General features: G+C 34.9%; 2 protein-coding genes across 11 annotated transcripts in view; both read left to right on the top strand.

Annotated features, from left to right (window-relative positions):
* Window positions 1-20605, top strand: LOC105499932 (NKG2-A/NKG2-B type II integral membrane protein). Of its 7 annotated transcripts, none has more exons than XR_011609402.1 (8): window positions 1-4791; window positions 5182-5277; window positions 5789-5842; window positions 6358-6509; window positions 8101-8201; window positions 9080-9174; window positions 13406-13479; window positions 20568-20605. XR_011609402.1 is itself a non-coding variant. In XM_071072257.1 (8 exons), the coding sequence occupies exons 3-8, from the start codon at window positions 4605-4607 to the stop codon at window positions 9189-9191; spliced, it is 702 nt and encodes a 233-aa protein (XP_070928358.1). In that variant the 5' UTR covers window positions 1-1410; window positions 2480-2551; window positions 4574-4604; the 3' UTR covers window positions 9192-9882. The 7 variants fall into 7 exon arrangements, 6 of the variants coding, with proteins under 6 accessions (XP_070928358.1, XP_070928360.1, XP_070928357.1 ...); XM_071072257.1 differs by lacking the exons at window positions 13406-13479; window positions 20568-20605 and having other exon boundaries at window positions 1-1410; window positions 2480-2551; window positions 4574-4791; window positions 9080-9882; XM_071072259.1 differs by lacking the exons at window positions 5789-5842; window positions 13406-13479; window positions 20568-20605 and having other exon boundaries at window positions 1-1410; window positions 2480-2551; window positions 4574-4791; window positions 9080-9883.
* The window catches only part of LOC105463187 (NKG2-C type II integral membrane protein-like), a 27375-nt gene continuing 16146 nt past the window's right edge, over window positions 13406-24634 (top strand). Inside the window, exons 1-5 of one of the 4 annotated variants that reach the window (XM_071072252.1) lie at window positions 13406-13479; window positions 20568-20666; window positions 20939-20983; window positions 22079-22230; window positions 23836-23936. In XM_071072252.1, the coding sequence (XP_070928353.1) occupies window positions 20630-20666; window positions 20939-20983; window positions 22079-22230; window positions 23836-23936 (335 nt within the window). In that variant the 5' untranslated portion in view covers window positions 13406-13479; window positions 20568-20629. Of the gene's footprint in view, window positions 13480-19744; window positions 20194-20567; window positions 20667-20938; window positions 20984-22078; window positions 22231-23835; window positions 23937-24634 lie in introns of those variants that run through there. The other 3 variants (XM_071072255.1, XM_071072251.1, XM_071072253.1) reach the window with 3 other exon arrangements.

The raw sequence follows: 24634 nt of genomic DNA, 5'->3' as shown, positions 1-24634 counted from the left end.
CTTAAAGAAAACTTATAGATCTCCATTTATTTGAATCAGTTGCTAAAGCTTTATTCATTTCCTTTGGTGGTGTCATATATGTCTGATGCTTTGTTATTTGTTTATCCTTGTACTGGTGTCTGTGCACTTGAAAGAGCAGACATCTCTTTCAGTCTTTACAGACTGGTTTCGGTAGGTTAAGACCTTCTCCTATTAGGGTCCTGGGCTGATGAGATTGCCTTCAGTGTCATGGTTGAATGGGGTTACAGCCGGATCACATGGTTGCTTATGGGTCCAGAGTGGGATCTTTGGTTCATGATCCTGTTACTAGGGCTTCTAGCAGGCTTGTATCCTCCTTAGTCCCTCAGAGGACCAAACTGGCTCTAGCATCATACTCTATAGGGCTGGGGAGGGAATGAGGGTCCACTTCAGGGTCTGTAGATGGTGGGTCTATTATTAGGTGTGTAGTTGGGGGAGAGTTTATCTGTTTTTCTGGGAAGGCTGCTCATGGGTCTCTGAGTGGGTTCCTCAACCTGTGGCTGAGAGGAGTTAGTGCTAAGTCACAAGGTTTCCTCGGAGTCTATAGCTGAAACCAGTGTCTTCATGTCTGTCTCTGGGGTCATGGATGAGTGTGTTTTCTGGCAGGTATCTGGGCAGGCAAACTTGCTTCAGACTGTAGTTAAGATGGGCTGGAGCTGGATCACAGGATTGTTTGAAGATCTGAAATAAAACTAAGGTCTGTACCTTTAGGGGCACTTATGATGTCTCTCTCCAGGTCCCTGTGTGGGCAAACTGCTCTCTAGCATAGCTGAGAAGGGTTGAACCCCCTTTTCTGGCCCATTTCAGGATGTGCTGTGAAACCTAGGTCAACGGTCTCCCAGTCGGGACATGGATGCACATGCCCTCCCTCTGTATCCCTGAGCTGGCAAGACTGCTCACAGCCCACAGCTGAGAAGGATGAGGGTCATGATTCAAGGCTGTTTCAGAAACTACCATGGAACTGAAGTCAGCAAGCCTGTACTGCTGACAAAGATAAGTGAGTCTCACAGCAATTTCCTGTGATTAACTCAGGCCACAGTTGAGAGGAGTTTGAGTGGAGATTCAGGGCCGTTTTAGTATCTTCTAGAGGACAGAGGTCAGCAAGCATGCCCCAGGGGAACAGATGTATATGTCTCCCAGGAAGTCTCTGTGGGTGAAAGACTGATCTCAAAAGTTGTGGCTGAGAGTAGCTAAAGCCAAGTTAGAGGGCTGTTTCAGGGTCTACATTGAGACTACAGTTGATATGCCTACCTCCTGAGACACTAGTGTTTGAGTCTCCTCCTGGGCCCCTGGACAGATGGTTTTGGCAGCATGACGAAGTCCTAATGCGGCTGAAGGCAAGTCCACAGGAGGATGGGTCTCTTTTCAGGTCTGGAGATGGAATCACTGTTGGTAAGTCTGCCACTTGAATGCAAATCTATTCTCTAAAGCAACCTAGGTCTTGGGTTCCACTGGCATTTTACAAACTCCTACTTGAATTCCAAAACTCCCTCAAAGGGAGTTTCCTCCACTTTTGTCTGTGGATGGCTGAAACATTATTGTTGCTGTTGGGGCATATGTGGGGGGGACCACCTATTCTGCCAATTTGCTGACTTTTCTCCTAGTGAGATTTTAAAATTACTTTTTCCCAATACAGAGCTTGCCTTCAGTTTTTGTCATTTACAACTAAATATTTCTATCGAAGTTGAGATAATTTGTTATGGTGGAGAATGGATAAATGAAGAATATGATGAATAGCTATTTAATATTTCAATCTCTGGTATGCTAATATATTTCAAAATTGATTAATATTTTACCTTTCCAAGATACATTTATTTTCATCAATGGTAATCTGAAGATTAAATAATCTATTTTTTAAAAATTAAATGCAAAAATTTAAGAACTAAGTTAATAACATAACTTTGGCAATGATGGTTTTTGTGTCAGCTACAGTCAACTGAGTAATTACTGCAGTAATTTTTCAGAATAATTAAGGAAAAAATCAGTAGCTATCAGTTGATAATGTTACTATGAGTTTTAGAATGTTTTCTATTATAATGGAAGTGACATAATAAAATAATATAAAGAAAAGAAGTATGCAATGTTAAGATTTAGCAATCTAGTCTAAAAGGCACTCTTAACAAGGTGGGGGTTGGCAATGTTTGTGATCAAAACAGAAAAAAAAATTCTCATAGGCGCTTGAAAAATGGACCAACTAAATGACCCACTTTCAAAGTCAACCTTGTACTTTTAACAGACCAGAGTATCCTATATTTTGGAGGTGTGTGATGAGATTAAACTGATTTCACAATAGCCCATGTGTAGAATTTCCTGTTCAAACCTTAGTAACACGTTGATGAGAAATCTACTTTTTCCACTCTTGACTCACTCTGAGCCTTCACAGGGCAGTCTGCGAAGATTGTAGGCATTGTTTGTTCTTGTCCTGGATTTATGCCTTTAAATTTCACCTTTTATTACCCAGCTATAGCAGGCCTTTTTTTGAGACTAACCTGGCCTCTCCACTAAAGGATGTGTGACTTTCTGGGGACAGAAGGTATGTGTTGCTACTCTCCAACTCTCTACTAGCCTACCTCATTTAGTGGGTGATTACAAGTGCTCAATATGGTACAAACGAGGTATAATTAATATACAGTAAAATCAAAGTAGAATATTGCTGTCTTCATTTGAATAACTCAGGGTAAAAACCATATGAAATATGTTGAAGGATTTCTTAAAGTTTTCAAATTCTTGTTTGTGGAAACCTAGTGGGTTTGTTGATCAATATAATTTAAGTGAAACCTATTAACATCACAATAATGAACAATTAATTTTGTATTTTGTAATCAGTACATCATGTATCTTTGAATAATAATTTATATTTAGCTTAGCCATTAAAAATTATTAAAATAAATGAATCAATTGATGAAAGCCAAATACAGTTCCTCAGACATGTAGATTAAATAAAAGCGTTTTTATTTTTAATAAAAATCACAATCAGGTAGAGTACATAAAATGCTAAAGGTAATACAAAACAATCAAAATACTTTTTTAAAGTTTATCAAAATATTGCAAAAAAAGATGTAGCACACGGATATAGGAGACTTATCTGAAGATTCATTTTCCATTCTTTAACTGACACGAATCAGAAACAGTAACATAACAATTGTGACTAAAATAATAATTAAAATAGCTAATGCTTATTGAGAACTTTAAGTACCAGGTTGAGTGGCAAATGTTTTACATGCAACGTTTTATATGTTCTTATTCCCGTCTTAGATTAACAAACTGGGTTATTAAACATAGAATAACTTTTTAAAGGTCACACATTGTAAGTGTCAAAGCTAGAATTCATTCTAGATCTCACTCACTCCAGAGCCCATTGACTAAATGATTTAATTACATTATCTGAAATTTTACAAGTACTTACACAACAAAAGTGGCCTTTACTCACCTTGACAACTGTAAAATCTTTCTATAAGTTTAAATGAAATGTGCTTTAACATGAATTACCTATACTTTTATTTATCATTTTTTGGTTCATAATTTAGCCAGGAAATAAATTACCAATTACTTATTAAATTACCAATACTTCTATAAGTATTAACAATTTATGTGGTGTTCCTAATACTATTTAGGTTATTCAAACAGTGTCATATAGCATTTCCTGACATGTACAAATATTCACATTTGTAATCATTTTTAGTAATTTAAATAATTTTTAATAATTTCTTAGAACATTTCAACCATTAAGAAAAGACCATTTAATTACCCCTATTGATTTTCATTAATGTATATAAATTACTAAATAAAAGTAATTTAGTGCAAGAAATTTATATATATGTGTGTGTGTGTATATATCTCAACTTTACTATTACTCATGTGCAGACCACATCGTCTTAACCATTACTGGATTTCAAAATTAACATAAAAAATGAGTGCAGAACTTTTTCTAATACATTTTAATTTTTAATACAGGTAAAGCATCAGACTTTAAGAAATGTATTTTTATTCCTGAACTTCTTTATTCCTTAGTAATTTATTGCTTCTTATTGCCCCAGCAATAATATTTTGTCAAACGTAGAAATTTCTCTCTTTTTTTTTTTTGAGTCAGAGTCTCACTCTGTCGCCCAGGCTGGAGTGCGGTGGCACGATCTCGGCTCACTGCAACCTCTGCCACCCGTGTTCAAGCGATTCTCCTGCCTCAGCCTCCTGAGAGTTGGGACTACAGGCGCCTGACATCGTGTCTGGCTAATTTTTGTATTTTTAGTAGAGACGGGGTTTCACCGTGTTAGCCAGGATGGTATGGATCACCTGACCTTGTAATCGGCACGCCTCGGCTTCCCAAAGTGCTGGGATTACAGGCATGAGCCACCGCGCCGGACCCAAAAATATTTTTTTTAAAACAAATATTTTACCATAAGAAACTTGTTTAGGCTTGAAGAAAATTAAAGAAACAACTTTAGATTCTTTAATGCAAAATGAGCTCCAATACTCATTCTCCACCTCACCCTTTTAACTGCACTAGGGAATATTGTATATAAACCATTTATTAACTTCTTAACTATGGTTATTGTAGAGTACAGTCCCTGACATCACACACTGCAGAGATGGATAACCAAGGAGTAATCTACTCAGACTTGAATCTGCCCCCAAACCAAAAGAGGCAGCAGCAAAAACCTAAGGGCAATTCAAGATCCACTTTAGTAACTGAACAGGAAATAACCTATGCGGAATTAAACCTTCAAAAAACTTCTCAGGATTTTCAAGGGAATGACAAAACCAATCACTGCAAAGGTAAAGCGTTTAAAAGATCCTCACTATAACAGTCTAGGATGTGCAGCTTGGGGTACAGGGATGTGGGGAAAGAGCAGGGAGTGCTCACATATTTTCTATTTGCAAAGATCAGAATTTCAAGTTGAGATATGCTATTTCAATATAAAATATGAAGACTGATTTAACTCATTGTTGAAATGTGTAGTCTTCGTCAAAGAATTCATGGAGCATTATTTTTACTGAAAATGCAATGGTATATTATTCTGAGAAAAAGATTACAATGGGAGATGAGGGTTTGGGGTCCAAGTTTCTCCATATGATTCCTGTGCATTCAGGTTCTTTTGTTTTTGAATCTTCTAAACAACTATGTCCACCTCTCCTTTCGCACTGTTCCCATTTCACTCCCTGCAGATTTACCCTCAGCTCCAGAGAAGCTCATTGCTGGGATACTGGGAATCATCTTTCTTGTCTTAATGGCCTCTGTGGTAACAATAGTTGTTATTCCCTGTAAGTCTATTTTAGAAGATTACAAGGGGAATTTTCATGTTAATGATTGAATGTGCCTCTATACATTTCATATTTTCAGGGAATAGAATTCTCATTGTAATGTATATCTTTGGACTGAATGTGGAATGGTCATTCAGAATTTGTCAAAGAATAAATGAAAGAATAATTGTTGAAAGTATTCGCTTCTGATGCAATTGCATGTATATATTTTGATTTCATAACTCAAAAATATGTTCTAGGAGTCTGAAAAACCTTACTGAGAAATAGAAATTAATTTTTGAAAGTAGTTAAATCAAGAATTATAAAAACTATATGAGATGGTGAAATTTGGTTCTTTAGATCTATGAAATACTTTTCCAAAAAACTATTATTACTTTATCAAATTTTTCTTAAAATCATTTTTATTCGATATTATTCTAACTCTAACACAAAAAAATTCAAACAAAAACTTAAAATTATTATGATTGATTTAGGTGCTAATTTTTTACAAAGATTACTTTAATTTTTCTAGCTACATTAACACAGAAGCACAACAATTCTTCCCTGAATACAAGATCTCAGAAAGGTATATAATAATTTTTAAAGTTTTAATATTGTACAGTTTATTTTTTCTTGATCTTAGGCTGTACAAAAAAAATTGGGGGTGAAAAATTATAAAATTTGGCAATAAATGTTCATAAATAAGGATTAGAGTAAGGCATTCCCTTGTCATCAACTGTAAGTAAAATCACTATGCTTTGTTTTTATCTGTTGTGTTCAAATTCTTATTGCTATGAGATACAAGTTATTTATTGCTCCTTAAAAATCAGATTAGTTCATTGATTTTCAAGACATGTATAGAGTAGATTTTTGTTTGCTGGTTTGCTTTATATGGGAACACAATTAGGAGATGAGAGGTTGACCTTTTATTGCGCATATGTATATAAGTGACTGGGTATTTTAAAACTACATATTTACCAGCCTCTGAAGATGCATAGATATGTTGCATACATAAAGGTTTATACCTTTGCAAATATGTAAAAAAATTTTCATTTTAAAAAATTCATATTGGTCTAGACAGTAATTCATATCTTTATTTAGCACGTCACTGTGGCCATTGTCCTAAGGAGTGGATTACATATTCCAACAGTTGTTATTATATTGGTAAGGAGAAAAGAACTTGGGCAGAGAGTTTGCTGGCCTGTACTTCGAAGAACTCCAGTCTGCTTTCTATAGATAATGAAGAAGAAATGGTAAGATGTAAATGTTATAAGCACTTTATGAAAAACTTATTTCGGTCAATAATATATTTGTAGAAATCATCCATATGTGTGGATATATATATTTAGCTTATGTTTTTAGTAGGGAGTAGCTTATATGTTTTCAAGTTTATGTAATAGTTAATTGATTGACTTAATAATGTTTAAAAATTCATATACTACTAACGTGCTTTTGATTATTTTCAGTTTTTGCTTTACATGGAAAACCATGCTTCTATAAATGCTTTGAATCCACAATAAATGTTGCTATCTAATTTTATCGGGCATTATATGATCTGGTCGTGCAGATTGGTCACAAAGTGAATGAACTCCTGTGATACAAGTCGGATCATGAAATAACAGTTTCCAACTCTAGCAGTTCCACCCCTGTGTGCCCTCATCACTTATCCTGACTCCTCTCCAAAACATTGTCTTGACTTTTAATGTTATAAATAACATTTGCCTGTTTTTGAATTTATATAAAGGGAATCATACAGTGTAAATTTCATGTCTGTGTTTTTCACTCCTATTTGATATTTGTGCAATTCCTCCATATTATTGCAGTTATCTGTCATTTGTTACTGTTCACTGCTGTACTATATACAAAGAACACTAAGAATCCATTGAGTCCTTGTTTCTGGGTGGGGAAGTGGGTCTCCTGCCCTCAGGGACAAAGAGGACCCTGGGTGGTGCACTGGTAGTCATGGGGTCGCTTTGCTGATCCTCCTCACCCACATCCACCCTGGTGTCTCTTGGAATGAGAAGGAAGCACTTCCTCTGGCTGTATTGATAGCAGGTCTCCTGGTAGATCATCCTCGCCAGTGGTACCAGCCTCGCCTGGTGGTGTGGAGGGGACTTCCCATCATTACCCTCCTCCTGTTGCCAGGTTGGGTGCAGGGAAACAGCAGGCCTAGGTCACCGTCTTCTGTCGGGTGGGGGACTTCACATGCTCGCTTGGACACTTTGTTGATCCCTGATGCTAGGGTCCCAGACGATGTCATCTATCTCTTTCCACCTTTCAGAGTTCTCCATTGCTTTTGTCTTTCATTAATCACAGTTGCTTTTAGCCGGGAGTACCAGAGAGAGACAAGTCTACACCACCTGGTCAGGACCACTGTTATTCCACCAAAACTAAATCAGTTAAAAGTGAGGGCTTATCTAGTTAAAGAATGGTGTGGTGCCCAGAAAACTCAATCTGTAGCTTCTATGTCATTTATTTCCAAATAACAACCTCTCATTTCTCTTCTAAATCTCCTACTCTGGGAAATATAGTACAAAAATTGATTGATTTCATCACAGTATCTGGAGGAATGAATGCACAGTATCAGGAAACTTATTTAAATCTTTCTTGTGTTTATTCAGTCAATTGGGGTAACTATAATAATGCAAGAATTAAAATGTCCTTATTAACATGAGAATAAGAATGAAAGTACTAAGTATAAATGTTGAAGAGTTCCTTTATATCAAAATTATAAACATATATGAAAGTTTTTGGTACTGCAAATAGTAGTTTTCAACTTTAATATATTGTTTTTAAATGTTGTCATAATTATTATTTATGTGAAAATTCTTTCTTTTCTTTTAGAAATTTCTGACCGCCATTTTATCTTCCTCATGGATTGATGTGTTTCGTGACAGCAGTCATCATCCATGGGTGACAATCAACGGTTTGACTTTCAAACATGAGTAAGTTGTTTTGTACAGTGCTATATAAAAATATCTATATAAGTGAGAAATTCAGAATAACAATATGAATAAATGTATGTGGACTCCTTGACATGAAGAAAGATGTGGAAAGTTAGTGAAATGTTGACATAAATATTTTACAATAGACTATAGTAGTCCATAATGTCTACCCACTCATTAGGCAGCTAGTAACCTTCTTGGTTATCAGATGGACCAGGGGTGTCCAATCTTTGGCTTCTGTGGTCCATATTGGAAGAAGAAGAATAGTCTTGGCCCACACATAAAATCCGTTAACACTAATGATAGCTGACGAGCTAAAATATATATAGATCTCAGAATGTTTTCAGAAAGTTTACGTATTTGTGTTGGAACGCATTCAAAGCTGTCCTGGGTCACATGCGGCCCATGGGCAGCGAGTTGGACGAGCTTGAGACGGACTATCAGGGAATTGCAGTGCTTGTTTTTATTAAAAAGCCACGCTTACATTTTTCCTTAAGAATATCCTCAGAGCACAATGGTAGTGCTGTTGGCATATTGCTATAATTTTTATTAGTAGTAGTTATTGTTGTCAATCTCTTATTGTGCCTAATTTAGAAATTAAACTTTATCATAGTTATGAATGTGTAGAGAAAACATAATCTCTCTATAGGTTCTGTACTATCTGCCGTTTCAGGCATCCACTGGGGTTGAAACATATCCCCCGTGGATGAAGGGGGACCACGCTATTGAGTGTTCAGAATAATGACTCTTACTAATATTATGAAAAATTTAATTACCCTTTTCCATAAAGTTCTTTTCTTACAGTACATGGAAAATGTTTTTGTCTCATGAATCATTTGCCTAAAATGTAACAGAATATGGATTTCTTTCCATTACAGGATAAAAGAGTCAGGTCATGCTGAACGTAACTGTGCAATGCTACATGTACGTGGACTTTTTTCAGACGAGTGTGGATCTTCAAAAATATATCATTGTAAGCATAAGCTTTAGAAGTAAAGCGTTTGCGTTTGCAGTGCATCAGATAAATTTTATATTTCTTAAAATAGAAATAATATTATGATTGCATAAATCTTAAAATGAATTACGTTATTTGCTCTAATAAGAAAATTCTAAGTCAATTATTGAAGTAGGATACACACAATTACTAAAGTACAGATATCCCAGCATTCGTGTCGGGCTCGTTTTGCGCAACATGATATTTGTGGTATTCAGCCTTTGTAAAAGTTGCATGTTATATGAGTCAGTTTCTATGAAGTATCAAGAACAGTCAAACCCATGGAGACACAAAGTTGAATAGTGGTTGTCAATGCCTAAGGGAAGTTGAAATAGGAGATGACCACTAATTGATAGAACGTTTATTTGTGTGGTGATGAAAACTTCCTAAATTTCAGTAGTGGTGATGGTTGTAACTCTGTGAATATACTAAACATCATTGATTTTTAATCATTTTAAGTGGATGAAATTTATGCTTTGTACATGACACTTCAATAAAGCTATCCAGAAAAAAAAAAAAGCGTCTCCTGGGATTGTTTGTGACTGCATTTATTCTCTAAAGTAATTTTTAAAGATGAGCTTCTTTATAATATTGACTTTTCTAATCAACATAAAGTGTTTCTTTCAATGTACTGTGCTATCTTTAATATCTATTGTATTTTGTGTTTTGGGGGATTGAAGTCATACAGAATTGTAGTATTTTACATTTATGCTTTTGTTAATGGCATCCTGATTCTAAAATTCCCTTTAATAGTTTTTGTTGTTATAAATAGAAATACAATTGATGTCTGCATTTTGATTTTATATCTACTTATTCCATTGATTTTATATATTTAAATCTATTATGTCAACTATTGATTTTTTTCTGGGTGTTCTATATAAAGAACATTTTATCTGCAAATCATCACACTTTTATTTTTTTAAATCCATGTGCTATAACTTAGTTTTATTTTCATTTATTTTCACTGGCTAGGGTTTTATACCCATAGTTGAATAGAAAGTGCAATCAAAGTTCTGTGTGTATCATGTGTATCGTTTCCTGGTTTTGGCAAAAAATACTTCAACATGTTATTCATATTTGCAAAGCTTGCTGGTTTTTTTCATCCTATATTTCTCATATTGAAGCAGTTTTATAATATTCCTATTTTCTAATAGATTTTATCAATTGTTGTAACATTTTTATTTGTATCAGTTGGAATCATATATGTTTTCTTTATATAACGTTTTTATAGACTACTTTTATTGTTTCAAATGTTAAACCAGCTTTTGTTTCTGAAATAAATCCAGGACAATCGTTGTATATTTCCCTCATAAAATATCATTGCTGGCTGGGTGCGGTGGCTCACGTCTGGAATCCCAGCACTTTGGGAGGCTCAGGCGGGCGGATCACGGGCTCAGGAGATCGAGACCATCCTGGTCAACATGCTGAAACCCCATCTGTACTAAAAATACAAAAATTAGCTGGACATGGTGGTGCACACCTATAGGCACCTATAGGCTGAGGCAGGAGAATCACTTTAAACCGGGGGTCCGAGGTTGCAGTGAGCCGAGCGCGCACAACTGCACTCCAACCTGGCGACAGAGGGAGTCTCTGTCTCAAAAAAAAAAAAAAAAAAAAAAAAAAAAAAAGAGTGGATATATATTTTATGTAGGGTAAGATTTATTTCTTCATCCATGTTCACAAGGATATTTGACCATGTTTTTGTTCATAGCTATAAACTTGAAAAGTTTTGGTATCAAGGCTATCTTGGGAAGAATTTCTGTTTTTCTGTAACCTGAAAGCATTTGGTGAGAGTACTGCTTTATTTTTAAATGTTATAATTCACTAGTAATGTCATCTGAGTTTGTAGACTATTTTTGTAGGAAAGTTTATGTCTAAACTGAATTTCTTTGATACATATGGGATGTACTCAGAATTCTATTTGAGGTGCTGCATTTGGTAAAGAGTATGAATTTTCTATTTCATACAGACATTAAAATGTAATGAAAATATAGTTTTATTGCCTCTAAATAACTTTAAATACCACTATGGTATTTCCATGTTAAATAAGCCAGTTGTGGTGGCTGAAGCCTATAGTCCCAGCACTTTGGGAGGCATCACAGTGCCCGGCCCTTATCAATTTTTAAAAATGTTAAATTTGTTATTTTTGTGGATACATTAGTAGGCATATATTTTTAGTAGTCTCATCAAATTGTAAAAGCATTTTCATTGAAAATACCTTTGGCCTTGCTGTTCTCTCTATTGTAACATTCTTTATCATGGCTTTTTACTGTTTATTCATTTTTTTCTTATATATCACTTGTATTTAATTTCAGCTTTTCTATTTGTATTTTAGTGCATTCCAGTTAATTTAATTTTTAGGTCATCTTTTGTAATATATATACATTGAGGACAATCGGTTTTTACAAGAAAGAGTTCTGTTCTATTTTCCTTATAATTCATATAAAAATTGTGACCATTCATTTTGAGAATTTCTTTCACCCATATGGTATTTAGACATGTATTACTGAATCTAAAACCATGTAAGGTTGGCAGATTTTTTTTATTGACTTCTATCGTAGGTAAACTGTAGTTAGAACATTTTCTGTGAAGCTGGAAATATTCTTCATCTTTGTGTACAAAGATGTGGCTAGTGTGCTGAGAAACTTGTTTTACATGGTATTTATTTTATATTAATTAAAGTTGAACTAGAATATCTATTTTTTAACTGTCCACTGGCCAAGCTTGGCTAGTGGTACTGCATTGAAATCGTAGTCCTATATTTTTTAATAATATGCTTAGAGTTATGAGATTATAGTGTATTTGGGAAAAATATGTAAAATTAAATATGTGAGTATGCTACATATGTGTGAGTGTGTGCCTATGAGTGATAACTACTTGTCTAGTTCTAATCTTTCTATAGGCTCCCTGGTCTGTTTATGTGTTAAGCACTGAGAGAAAAGTGTTTAAAATCCCATTTATGATTGTTTACTTATTCACTTTCTTCAATCATATGTTGAACTTGTATCATTAGGTACATGCAATGATAAAAATGTATATTACTAGTGGTTTCGAAAGTTAATCTAACATTATGAAGCATGCTTCTTCAATTCCAGTAAAGGGCTTGCCTTATATTAAGACAGCACATTAACTGTAATAGTGTTCTACCAGTTTGTGAGATATGGTATATGTTTTTGAATATTTTATCTTCATCTTTTCTTTTTTAAATATTTCAATTTTAATTTCAGTGAGTACATAGTAGGTGTATATGTTTCTTGGGCACATGAGCTGCTTTGAGACAAACATGCAATGCATAATAATGACATCATGTAAAAATGGTGTTTCCATCTCCCTAAGGATTTATCCTTTATGTTACAATCTAATTATACTCTTTAGTGATTTTTAAATGTACAATTAAATTATTATTGACTGTAGTGACCCTGTTGTGCTATCAAACACTAGGTCTTATTCATCTTTTCTAAATATTTTTATAACCATTAATTAAGCATTTTTACCTCCCTACTACTGTCCTTCCACTATCCTTCTCAATCTTTGATAACCATCCTTCTACTCTCTCTCTCCATGAGTTCAATTGTTGTGATGTTTAAATCCCACAAGTAAGTGAGAGCATGTGATGATTGTGTTTCTGTGACTGGCTTATTTTACTGAACATAATGACCCCTGGTTCCATTCATGTTGTAGCAGATGACAGGGTCTCATTCTTTTTATGACTGAATATTACTCCATTGTTTATATATGCCACATTTTCTTTCTCCATTCATGTGTTAATGGGCACTCATGTAGCTTCCAGATCTTGGCTATCGTGAACAGTGCTGCGGCAAACATGGGATTACAGCTATCCCTGAGATATACTGATTTTCTTTCTTTTGGGTATATACCTGGGAGTGGGATTGCCGGATCACATGGTAGCTCTACTTTTATATTCATTTTTCTTTATGCTTACATGAAAGGAATGCCTCATAAAGACAACAAACAGTTATTACTGAATATATGCATTCTTTGATTTTACATTCAAATACTTTACACTTAATATAATGATGAATATCTAAAATATTATTCTTATGTATTTTAATTGTATGGAAATACGTAAGCACAGTTATTAATTATAACTTAATTTTTATTACATTCTGATTGAACACTACCAAGTATTTAAATTCTTTGTTCCCTTATGTTTTCATAATAGACATTTTCATTTTTACTTTCCACATAGAAACTTGTTAATTTAATACAACTTACAGTAAACCTGCTGGCACTTTGATCTTGGGCCTCCCTGCTCTCTGAACTGTGAGTAATATATCTGTATGGTTAATACATTGCTTGGTTTGTGACATTTTATTATACCAGTACAAACAAAGTAAGATTACTCTCTATTTTGTTTACCAATTAGCCTGTATCTGCTCCCCAAATTCTAATATAAATACTTATTTCAGTGTTGGAAACTTTATTGTTAATACACTGTTCAATATCCAATTAAGTATATCCATGTAATTCCTTTACTTTAAGTCTTCTTTTTGAATATCCAAGTTTTCATTGGGAATCTGTGTTTAATCTATTGAAGATATTTAAATTTTATTTTATTTAGAGTTTGTAATAACTAATTCACTTAATTTTTTAAATTCATTGAAAATTATTTTATTTCATGTTACATTAAAAGTATATTTTCACTTGTTATTGACTTCCAACTTACCCATAACTCATAGGAAACCAGATATTGTCATTATTTGCAATAGTCATAGTAATACATATGTACGTTCGGTGTTAGGGTTCTCCAGAGGGACAGAACTAATAGGATACACGTATATATGAAAGGAGGTTTATTAGGGAGAATTGGCTCACATAATCACAAGACAAAGTCCCACAATAGGCCATCTGCAAGTTGGGGAAGAAAGAAGCCAGTAGTGGCTCAGTCCGAGTCAAAAGCCTCAAAAGCAGAGAAGCCAAAAGTTCAGCCTTCAGTCTGTGGTCAAAGTCCCAGGAGCCCCTGTAAAACCACTGGTGTAAGTACAAGAGTCCAAAGGCTGAAGAGCCTGGAGTCTGATGTCCAAAGGCAGGAGGAACAGAAGCGAAGCATCCAGCATGGGAGAACAATGAAAGCCAGAAGACTCAGCAAGCCAGCTTACCCCATCTTCTTCTAGCTGCTTTGTTCTACTCGCCTGGCAGCCATTGGATGGTGCCCACCCACACTGAGGATGAGTCATCTTTGCACAGTCCAGTGACTCACATGTCAATCTCCTCTGTCAACACCGTCACAGATACAGTCAGAAACAACACTTACCAGCTATCTAGGCTTCCTTCCATCCAGTCCAGTTGACACCTAATATTAATTACCGTAAGCTCTGTGTGTGTGTGTGTATTTGCATCATATAAACATATATATACACATATATATACACATCAAATAGAGTAAATTCTACTCTACTTCTCTATTTTTTTGTTTTTATATATTTATTGTGCCTTTGTATAAGCATAAACTTCATTCACGTTAAATGCTCAAACAGTAGAAACCTGTATTATTTCTTTTTCTTTTCTTTTTTTTTTTTTTTTTTTTTTTAGAGACGGAGTCTGGCTCTGCCGCCCAGGCTGGAGTGCAGTGGCCGGATCTCAGCTCACTGCAAGCTCCGCCTCCCGGGTTTACGCCATTCTCCTGCCTCAGCCTCCGGAGTAGCTGGGACCACAGGCGCCCGCCACCTCGCCCGGCTAGTTTTTTGTATTTTTCAGTAGAGACGGGGTTTCACCGTGTTTGCCAGGATGGTCTCGATCTCCTGACCTTGTGATCCGCCCGTCTCAGCCTCCCAAAGTGCTGGGATTACAGGCTTGAGCCACCGCGCCCGGCTAGAAACCTGTATTATTTCGATTAACAAAGGACATGATATATAGTCACGTGCCACAAAATGATGTTTTGGTCAATGACAGACCAAATAATAAATTATATATTATATATCGCTACTACTATAGTAGATAGATAGTGGTCCCACTAGATTATTACAGAGCTGAAAAATTCCTATGACTTAGTGATGTCATAGCAATAGTTGCAGTACAGTGTATTATTCACGTGTCTGTGGTGATGCTGTTGTAAACAAATTACTGTGCTGCCAGTGGAATAATGTGTATCACACACAAATACATGCACTACATAATATTTGATAATGATAATACATGACAATATTATTGGTTTATGTATTTGCTGTAGTATACTTTTAATTATTATTTTAGAGTGTACTCCTTCTACTTCTACAAAAACAATTACCTGAAAAACAACCTTGGGCAGGTCCTGCAGGAGGAATTCCAGAAGAAGGCCTTGTTACCATAGGAGAGGATGGCTGCACATGTGTTATTGCCCCTGAACCTTCCAGTGGGGCAAGATGTGGAGGGGATGACAGTGATACTGATCTTGCTGACACTGTGTAGGCTTAGGCTAATGCGTGTGTTTGTGTCTTAGTTTTTTTAAAAGAAAGGTTAAAAAGAAAAAAATTAAAATGTAAAACAGAAAAAAGCTTGTAGAATAAGAATATAAAGAAAATAGATTTTAAGACTGTGCAATTTGTGTTTTTAAATATAGGGTATTTAAAAAGAGGCAGAAGGTTTCTATAAAATAAAAAATTTAGAAACCAACAAAGTTGCAGTAAACTAAAGTTAATTTATTATTAGCAAAAGATAAAACTGCTGCATAAATATAGTGTACCCTAGTGTAGAGTTTATGAATCCTGCAGTAGCATGCTGTAATATCCTAGGCCTTGACTTTCACTGCTACTTACTCACTGACTCACCCAGGGAAAATGCCATTTCCGCAGGCTTCATTCATAGTAAAATATACCTATAAAAGGATGCCATTTTAACCTTTTTTAAACCATATTTTACTGTTTTTTTTATGTTTATATATGATTAGATAAAAATTACCATTCTGGTCACTGCTTACATTATTCACTACAATAACATGTTGTATGGGTTCATATCCTTGGAGCAATAGTCTATCCCATATAACATAGGTGTGTAGTAGCTGTACCATCTAGGTTTATGTAAATACACTCTATAGTGTTGACTCAGGGATGAAATTGCCTAAAGGCACATTCCTGGGAACTATCCCTGTCATTAAGCAAACAATTACAGTATAACACTATTTAATGGAAAACTCCAAGTGGATGTTTGTAGCAATGGTAGACATCAGTATTTCAAACTGAAACAGAAAACATTAGTGAATGATACGTTATGTGGCATCCTTAGTGAATGATTTTATTGTTTTAATTCCATAATGTGACTAACAGAAAAAATTAACCTAGTTTATGAAATATAATAAAATGTAAATATAAATAAATTTACTTATAATAGAAATAGATACAATATAAACACAAGCATATATGCATATAGCATTAATTTATTTTATGAAAATATATTACAATATATTTTACAGAAAAACATCTATGCATAGCCAACATTAGCCATTCTGATGGAAGGGCAAATAGTAATTCTGATTGCAAAGAAATAAATATGGATTTAAATCCAACATTTTAGATTTTAGATAATGACTGGACACGGTGGCTCATGCCTGTAATCCCAGCACTTTGGGAGGCCGAAGCAGATGGATAACAAGGTCAGGAGATGGAGACCATCCTCGCTAACAGGATGAAACCTCGTCTCTACAAAAATACAAAAAAAATTAGCTGGGCATGGTGGCGTGTGTCTGTAATCCCAGCCACTCAGGAGGCTGAGGCAGGAGAATCACTTGAGCCCAGGAGGCAGAGGTCGCAGTGAGCCGAGATGCAGCACTGCACTCCAGCCTGGGCAATAGAATCATGCATAAACATTCCCCCTTTTCTTGACAGAAAATGATGAAAGATTTTTATTTAATACGACGAGATAATTTTTAGTATTTTTCCTGATGTTTGTATACCATTTGTTTCTTTAAATTTTTGTTTATTTATTTTTGAGACAAGGTCTGGCTCTGTCGCCTAGGCTGCAGTGCAGAGACACTAACTCAGTTCACTGCAACCTCGACCTCCAGGGTGCAAGCGATCCTCCCACCTCAGCCTCCAGAGCAGCTGGGACTACAAGCAAACACCAGCATCCTCGGCTAATTTTTGTATTTGTTTTGAGGAGATGGGGTTTCATCCTGTGTATCATGCTGGCCGCAAACTCCCGAGTTCAAGTGATTCTGGATGCTGGGATCACTGACATGAGCTACCACACCCAGACACTCATGTTCCATTTTACTTATGTTTTAAAAATTTCCATTTTCTGGCCTCCCCATTTTTAAGTAGTTGAGGTCTTAAAAATTGCTTTTACCTCCCTACATAGTTTAACTTAAGCTTTAATCACTTACAACAAATATTTCTATTAAAATGCAGACAATAAGTCATTATTAGAGAGGGAATCAGTGAAAAATATAGTGAGTAGTTTTTTATTATTTCAGTCTCTGGCATAGAGATATAGCTCAGTATTGTTTAATATTTTATTCTTTCAAGAGACATTTATTTTAATCAGAGGAATCTGGTTAGCTTACATAAGAAAAACAAATGAGGGAATTTTAAGAACTACGGCAAAGAAATCAAGAAGATAAGTTGGAGAATTGATGTCAGTTACGATTAAGTTGACAATGTAGCATTTTCTCAAAACAGTGACAAGTACATTAAATTCTTATTGGTAATATTATTAAATGTTTTTATTATGATAGCAGTGATATTATAGGGGTATATGATAAAGAAGTATATAATGTCAAGTTTTAGGTACCTTGTCTAAATGTAGAAAGTAAACATCTAAGATACTTTTAAAAAGTTACAAGGTTTTGGTGTTTGTGACTGAGAAGGAAACAATCAACTCCATGGGTCAAATCTCTGCTCTCCCCCCACCCTGTCGACTATTAAAATAATTTCTAAGAGGCACTGAAAATGGACAAACAAATGCCACCCTAGCCACCCAAAGTCTCCTATATTATAGAGTGTGTGATGAGATAAACTGATTCAAAATAGCCCTAGGGTGAGAATTTCCTGTTCAAATCTGAAGTGACACATTGGCGAGGAATCTACTTTTTCCACTCTTGCCTCACTCTGACCCTTCAAAGGGCAGTCTGTGAAGATCACAGATAAGGTTTGTGTCTTTAGGAGGTAACCTGACCTCTCCACTGAAGGGCGTGTGGCTTTCTGGTGACAGAAGGTATGTGGTGCTACTCTCCCTGTTTCTCTACTTGCTCCTCTGATTTAGTGGAAGTTTGTAAATACTGGCTGTGATGCACCTGAGGTAAAGTTTATATAGAGTAAAATCAAGGTAGAACTCTTTTCATGTGAATAATTCAAGGTGAAAAACGAGCCAAAATATAAAACATGTTTGAGGATTTCTTAGAGTATCCACATTATAGCCTGTGGAGAATCACTCAAGTAGATGCACACATAATAATAGGTTTGCCAATCAGTGTAATCCAGAGTGAAACCCACAACCATCATGACAATGAACAATTCATTTTGGATTCTGTCATCATTACTGGTTTAACTGTTTTTTACATTTAGACCAAGCTTTAAAAATAAATTTTTGAAATGGATACATCAAATTATGAATGTCAAACATTAATTCTCAATCTCATACATAGATTTAATGAAAGCAGTTTTAATTTTTAATAAAAGCAAGGATGAAATCATTTCCATAAAATGCAAATCTGACCTGCATTATAAACAATTGGAAGAGTTAAAACAATTAAATATTGCAAAAAAGATGTACCACACTGACATGAGATGCCTAATTAATGAGTTATTTTACACACTCTAATGCCAATCAGAAATAATAAAATGGTAATTGCGTTAAAAATAGGCAAAATATATATTATATATTCAGTGTTAACATGTCCCAGGTTGTGTGTTTAGTTTTGCATGTAGTATACTTTATAAATTATTTTTCCCAATGTAGATTAGTAAACTAGGTTAGTAGACACGCAGTAATTTAGTAAAGGTCACCCATTATAACTTGCAAAGCTAGAATTAATTGTAGTCTCACTGACTACAGAGCTCATTGACTAGATTATTAAATTACATTATCTGAACTATTACAATTACTTATACAACCAAAGCGACCCTCACTGACTTCTACAACCATAGGAGCTTTCTGAAAGTTTGATTGGACACTGTTCTTCCAAAAATGGCCCACACGTTTATTTATCATTTTAGGTTTTCTTATTTTAATTATTAAATCAATTACCAATTTCTTGTGTAAAAGAAGCAATTCAAAATATGTTTTGTTTTCAGTAGTATTTAGTTTATGCATACAGTAATGTAATGTTTTACAAGATATGAGATGTATTTTTAAAATTTTAATGGTTTTTCTGATTTCCTAATTTAGAAATTTAGTATAAGAAGTTACTCTATATGCTAGCAAATTACTTTATCTTAAGGCACACAATCCTTAACCATCAATGAATCCTAAAACTATAATAAAATTCGTGTATTACTAAATACAGTATTTTAATTGTTAACACGTGCAGTCTATTGGTGTTGTTTTTGAAGAATCTAACCCTAATTTAATACAAGTATTTTTTTCATGAATTTCTTAGTTCTCACAAGTTTAATGTTTTTATAGTTCCCACTAGTAATATTATGTCAAATACAGAATACATCTAAAAAATTACCAATTATATCATGAGATTTTTGTTTAAAGCTTTAGGAAATTAGTACCAGCATTTTACATTGGTCAACAGCAAAGTAAACATTACTGCTCAGCCCCAACACATGCAGTTTGCCTATACCAGGGATCCTGTCAAAATATACACCACTCATAGCTTCTTAAATGCAGTTATCATAGAGCACAGTCCCTGACATCACACAGCTGCAGAGATGAATAAACAAAGAGGAACCTTCTCAGAAGTGAGTCTGGCCCAGGATCCAAAGAGGCAGCAAAGGAAACCTAAAGGCAATAAAAGCTCCATTTCAGGAACCGAACAGGAAATATTCCAAGTAGAATTAAACCTTCAAAATCCTTCTCTGAATCATCAAGGGATTGATCAAATATATGACTGCCAAGGTAACACATTAAATAGATCTTCAATATTATCGTTACAGGACGTGCAGTTGAGTGCAGAAGGGTGGGGAAAGATTAGCGAATATTTTGCACTTGTGAGAATCAGAGTTCATAATTGGGATCTAATATTCTAATATGACATCAGAAGACTAATTTTATTAGGGCATTGTTCAACCGTAATCGGCGATCCACTCATGGAACATTATGTTTCCTGAAAATGAACTGGTATATTCTGAGAGAAAGATTACCAGAGTAGATGTAGATTTAGAGGCCAGAGGTTATCATTATATTTCCCTGTGCATGTGGGTTCTCTAGTATGGAATCCTAATCAACTCTCTATCTCCCCTCTCTCAGTGCCTCTATTTTTCTCCCTGCAGGTTTACTGCCACCTCCAGAGAAGCTCACTGCTGAGGTCCTGGGAATCATTTGCATTGTCCTGATGGCCACTGTGTTAAAAACAGTGGTTGTTATTCCTTGTAAGCACATTCTTGAAAGATTAGATGGGAAAGTTTTACTTTAATGCTTGGAAGTGCCTCAAAATATTTCATACTGTTGAAGAATAGAACTCTCATTGTAATGTTTATTTCAGAGATCTATTACTTCATTTATTTTTATAGAAAAAGTTAATTTCATTAAAGATTGTCCCCATTTTAAATAACACACAAAGTTTCAAAGTAAGAAACTAAACCCGTTATGGTTTATCTAGATATTAGTTTTTACAAAAATCATTTTAATTTTTCTATTACAGTCCTGCAGCAGAGCAATTCTTCCCTGAATACAAGAACTCAGAAAGGTACATTTTTATTTTCAACGTTCAGATATTAGTATAATTTGGACCCAAAAGTGATATGGTTATTCTGAACTTTTCAGAACACAAATAACAAAATCATTGTAGAGAACATGTATTTTTTTTGTGTGTTTGTAATCTATCTATCTATCTATCTATCTATCTATCTATCTATCTATCTATCTATATAGATATACACACATACACACACAATGTATTTTCTGATTTCATAATTCAAAGGCATGCTTTGGAGAAAAGTATTTAGAAAAACAAATTAATTTTTGAAAGTGGTTACATCAAATACTATAAGTGATGGTGAAGTTTTGTGCTAAAGTCTTTAAAAATACTTCTTTCAAAGATCTATTCATTTAGTTTTATAGGAAAAATTAATTTTATTAAAGATTGTTCCCATTTTAAATAACACACAAAGTTTCAAAGTAAGAAAGTAAACTTGTTATGGTTTATCTAGATATTAGTTTTATAAAACTCATTTTAATTTTTCTATTACAATCCTGGAACAGAACAATTCTTTCCCGAATACAAGAACTCAGAAAGGTACACTTTTATTTTCAACGTTCTGATATTAGTACAATTTATATTTTGTGTCTGTTTTAAGGCATGTAAAAGAATGATGGCATTTTTGCAGAAAATAAGCCATAAAATTCAGCCATAAATATTTATAAACAAAGATTATAAGGCAGCATTTCCTTTTCTCCGATAAGTAGAAATACTCACTTAAAATCATTCTACCCTCTTTCTCCCAATTAACAGAAGTTTCCTACTGCTATGAGATGATATGAAATGAATAATTTTACTATCCTAAAAAAGCAGTTGTGTATCAGTGACGTTCAAGACATGTGTAGAGTGTATTTTTTTTGGTGGTTTGCTTTATATGGGAACACGATTAGAGATGACAGGCTAACCCTTGTCTGTGCATGTGTGTATGACGGACTCGGTTATTAAAAAATATATATTTATAAGCCTGTAAGGATGCATAAATATGTTAAGCACATACAGGTTTATACTGTTGCAAATATGTAAACTAATTTTCATCTGTAAACATTCATATTGTTCTGCATAGTAATTCATATCTTTATTTAGTACGTCATTGTGGCCATTGTCCTGAGGAGTGGATTACATATTCCAACAGTTGTTATTACATTGGCAAGGAAAAAAGAACTTGGGCAGAGAGTTTGCTGGCCTGTGCTTCAAAGAACTCCAGTCTGCTTTCTATAGATAATGAAGAAGAAACGGTAAGATATAAATGTTTCAAAGATTTTATGAAAAGCTTCTTTCAGTGAATAATACATTTGTAGTAAGCATCTATATGTGTGTACATGTATTTATCTTATATATTTTCAAGTTTATGTATTATTCAATTGATTGACTTAATTGACTCAATAATGTATTTAAAGTTATATACTGCTAATGTACTTTTATTTTCAGTTTTTGCTTTTCAAAGAAAACCATGCTTCTATAAATACTTTCAATACACAATAAATGTTGCATCTAATTTTATCGGGCATGATATGATCTGGTCATGCAGATTGATCACAAAGTGCATGAACTCTTGTGATATAAGTCAGATGATGAAATAAAAGTTTCCAGCTCTAGCAGTTCCACCCCTGTGTATACACTCATCACTTACCCTGACTCCTCTCCAAAACACTGCCTTGACTTTTAAAATTATAAATAGCATTTGCCTGTTCTTGAATTTATATAAAGGGAATCATACAGTGTAAATTTCATGTCTGTATTTTTCACTCCTATCTGATATTTGTGCAATTCTTCCATATTATTGCAGTTATCAGTAGTATGTTACTGTTCACTGCTGTACTATGTGCAAACAACACTAAGAATCCATTGAGTCCTTGTCTCTGGATGGGGAAGTGGGTCTCCTGCCCTCAGGGACAAAGAGGACCCTGGGTGGTGCACTGGTAGTCATGGGGTCGCTTTGCTGATCCTCCTCACCCACATCCACCCTGGTGTCTCTTGGAATGAGAAGGAAGCACTTCCTCTGGCTGTATTGATAGCAGGTCTCCTGGTAGATCATCCTCGCCAGTGGTACCAGCCTCGCCTGGTGGTGTGGAGGTGACTCCCCTTCAATACAGAGCAGGAGTGAGCTTTGCTGGGCCTCCTCCTGTTGCCAGGTTGGGTGCGGGGAAACAGCAGGCCTAGGTCACCTTCTTCTGTCGGGTGGGGGACTTCACATGCTCGCTTGGACACTTTGTTGATCCCTGATGCTAGTGTCCCAGACAATTTCGTCTATCTCTTTCCGCCTTTCAGAGTTCTCCGTTGTTTTCGTCTTTCATTAATCACAGGGTTATAATTGTGTTTAGCCGGGAGTACCAGAGAGAGACGAGTCTACACCACCCGGTCAGGACCACTGTTATTCCACCAAAACCAAATCAGTTAAAAGTGAGGGTTTATCTAGTTAAAGAATGGTGTGGTGCCCAGAAAACCCAATCTGTAGCTTCTATGTCATTTATTTCCGAATGACAACTTCTCATTCCGCTTCTAAATCTCCAACTCTGGGAAATATAGTACAAAAATAGATTGATTTAGTCACAGTATCTGGAGGAATGAATGCACAGTATCACTAAACTTATTTAAATCCTTCCTGGGTTTATTCCGTCAATTGTGGTCACTATTATAATGCAAGAATTAACAGGTACTTATTAACATGAGAATAAGAATGAAAGTACTAAGTATAAATGTTGAAGAGTTTATTTATATCAAAATTATAAACATTTATGAAAGTTTTTGGTACTGCAAATAGTGGTTTTCAACTTTAATATATTGCTTTTATAATGTTTTCATAATTATTACTTAAGTGAAAATTCTTCCTTTTCTTTTAGAAATTTCTGACCTCCATTTTATCTTCCTCGTGGATTGATGTGTTTCGTGACAGCAGTCATCATCCATGGGTGACAATCAACGGTTTGACTTTCAAACATGAGTAAGTTGTTTTGTATGGTGCTATATAAAAATATATATAAATGATAAATTCAGAAGAATAATATGAATAAATGTATGTGGACTCCTTGACATGAAGAAAGATGTGGAAAGTTAGTGAAATGTTGACATAAATATTTTACAAAAGATCATAGTAGTCCATAATGTCTACCCACTCATTAGTCACCTAGTAACCCTCTTGGTTATCAGATGGACCAGGGGTGTCCAGTCTTTGGCTTCTGTGGGCCACATTGGAAGAAGAAGAATAGTCTTGACCCACACATAAAATACACTAACACTAAAATGTATATATATATATATCTCAGAATGTTTTCAGAAAGTTCACGTATTTGTGTTGGGCCGCATTCAAAGCTGTCCTGGGTCACATGCGGCCCATGGGCACCGAGTTGGACAAGCTTGAGACGGACTATCAGGGAATTGCAGTGCTTGTTTTTATTAAAAAGCCACGCTTACATTTTTCCTTAAGAATATCCTCAAAGCACAGTAGTAGTGCTGTTGGCATATTGCTATAATTTTTATTAGTAGTTATTGTTGTCAATCTCTTATTGTGCCTAATTTAGAAATTAAACTTTAGCATAGTTACGAATGTGTAGAGAAAACATAATCTCTCTATAGGTTCTGTACTATCTGCCGTTTCAGGCATCCACTGGGGTCTTGAAACATATCACCCATGGATGAAGG

The sequence above is a fragment of the Macaca nemestrina genome, chromosome 10 (genome assembly GCF_043159975.1).
Source record: "Macaca nemestrina isolate mMacNem1 chromosome 10, mMacNem.hap1, whole genome shotgun sequence".
In the NCBI taxonomy this organism is placed as follows: Eukaryota; Metazoa; Chordata; class Mammalia; order Primates; family Cercopithecidae; genus Macaca; species Macaca nemestrina.
The sequence above is the reverse complement of the archived record's forward strand: the minus strand, read 5'-3'. Positions and strand labels throughout refer to the sequence as shown.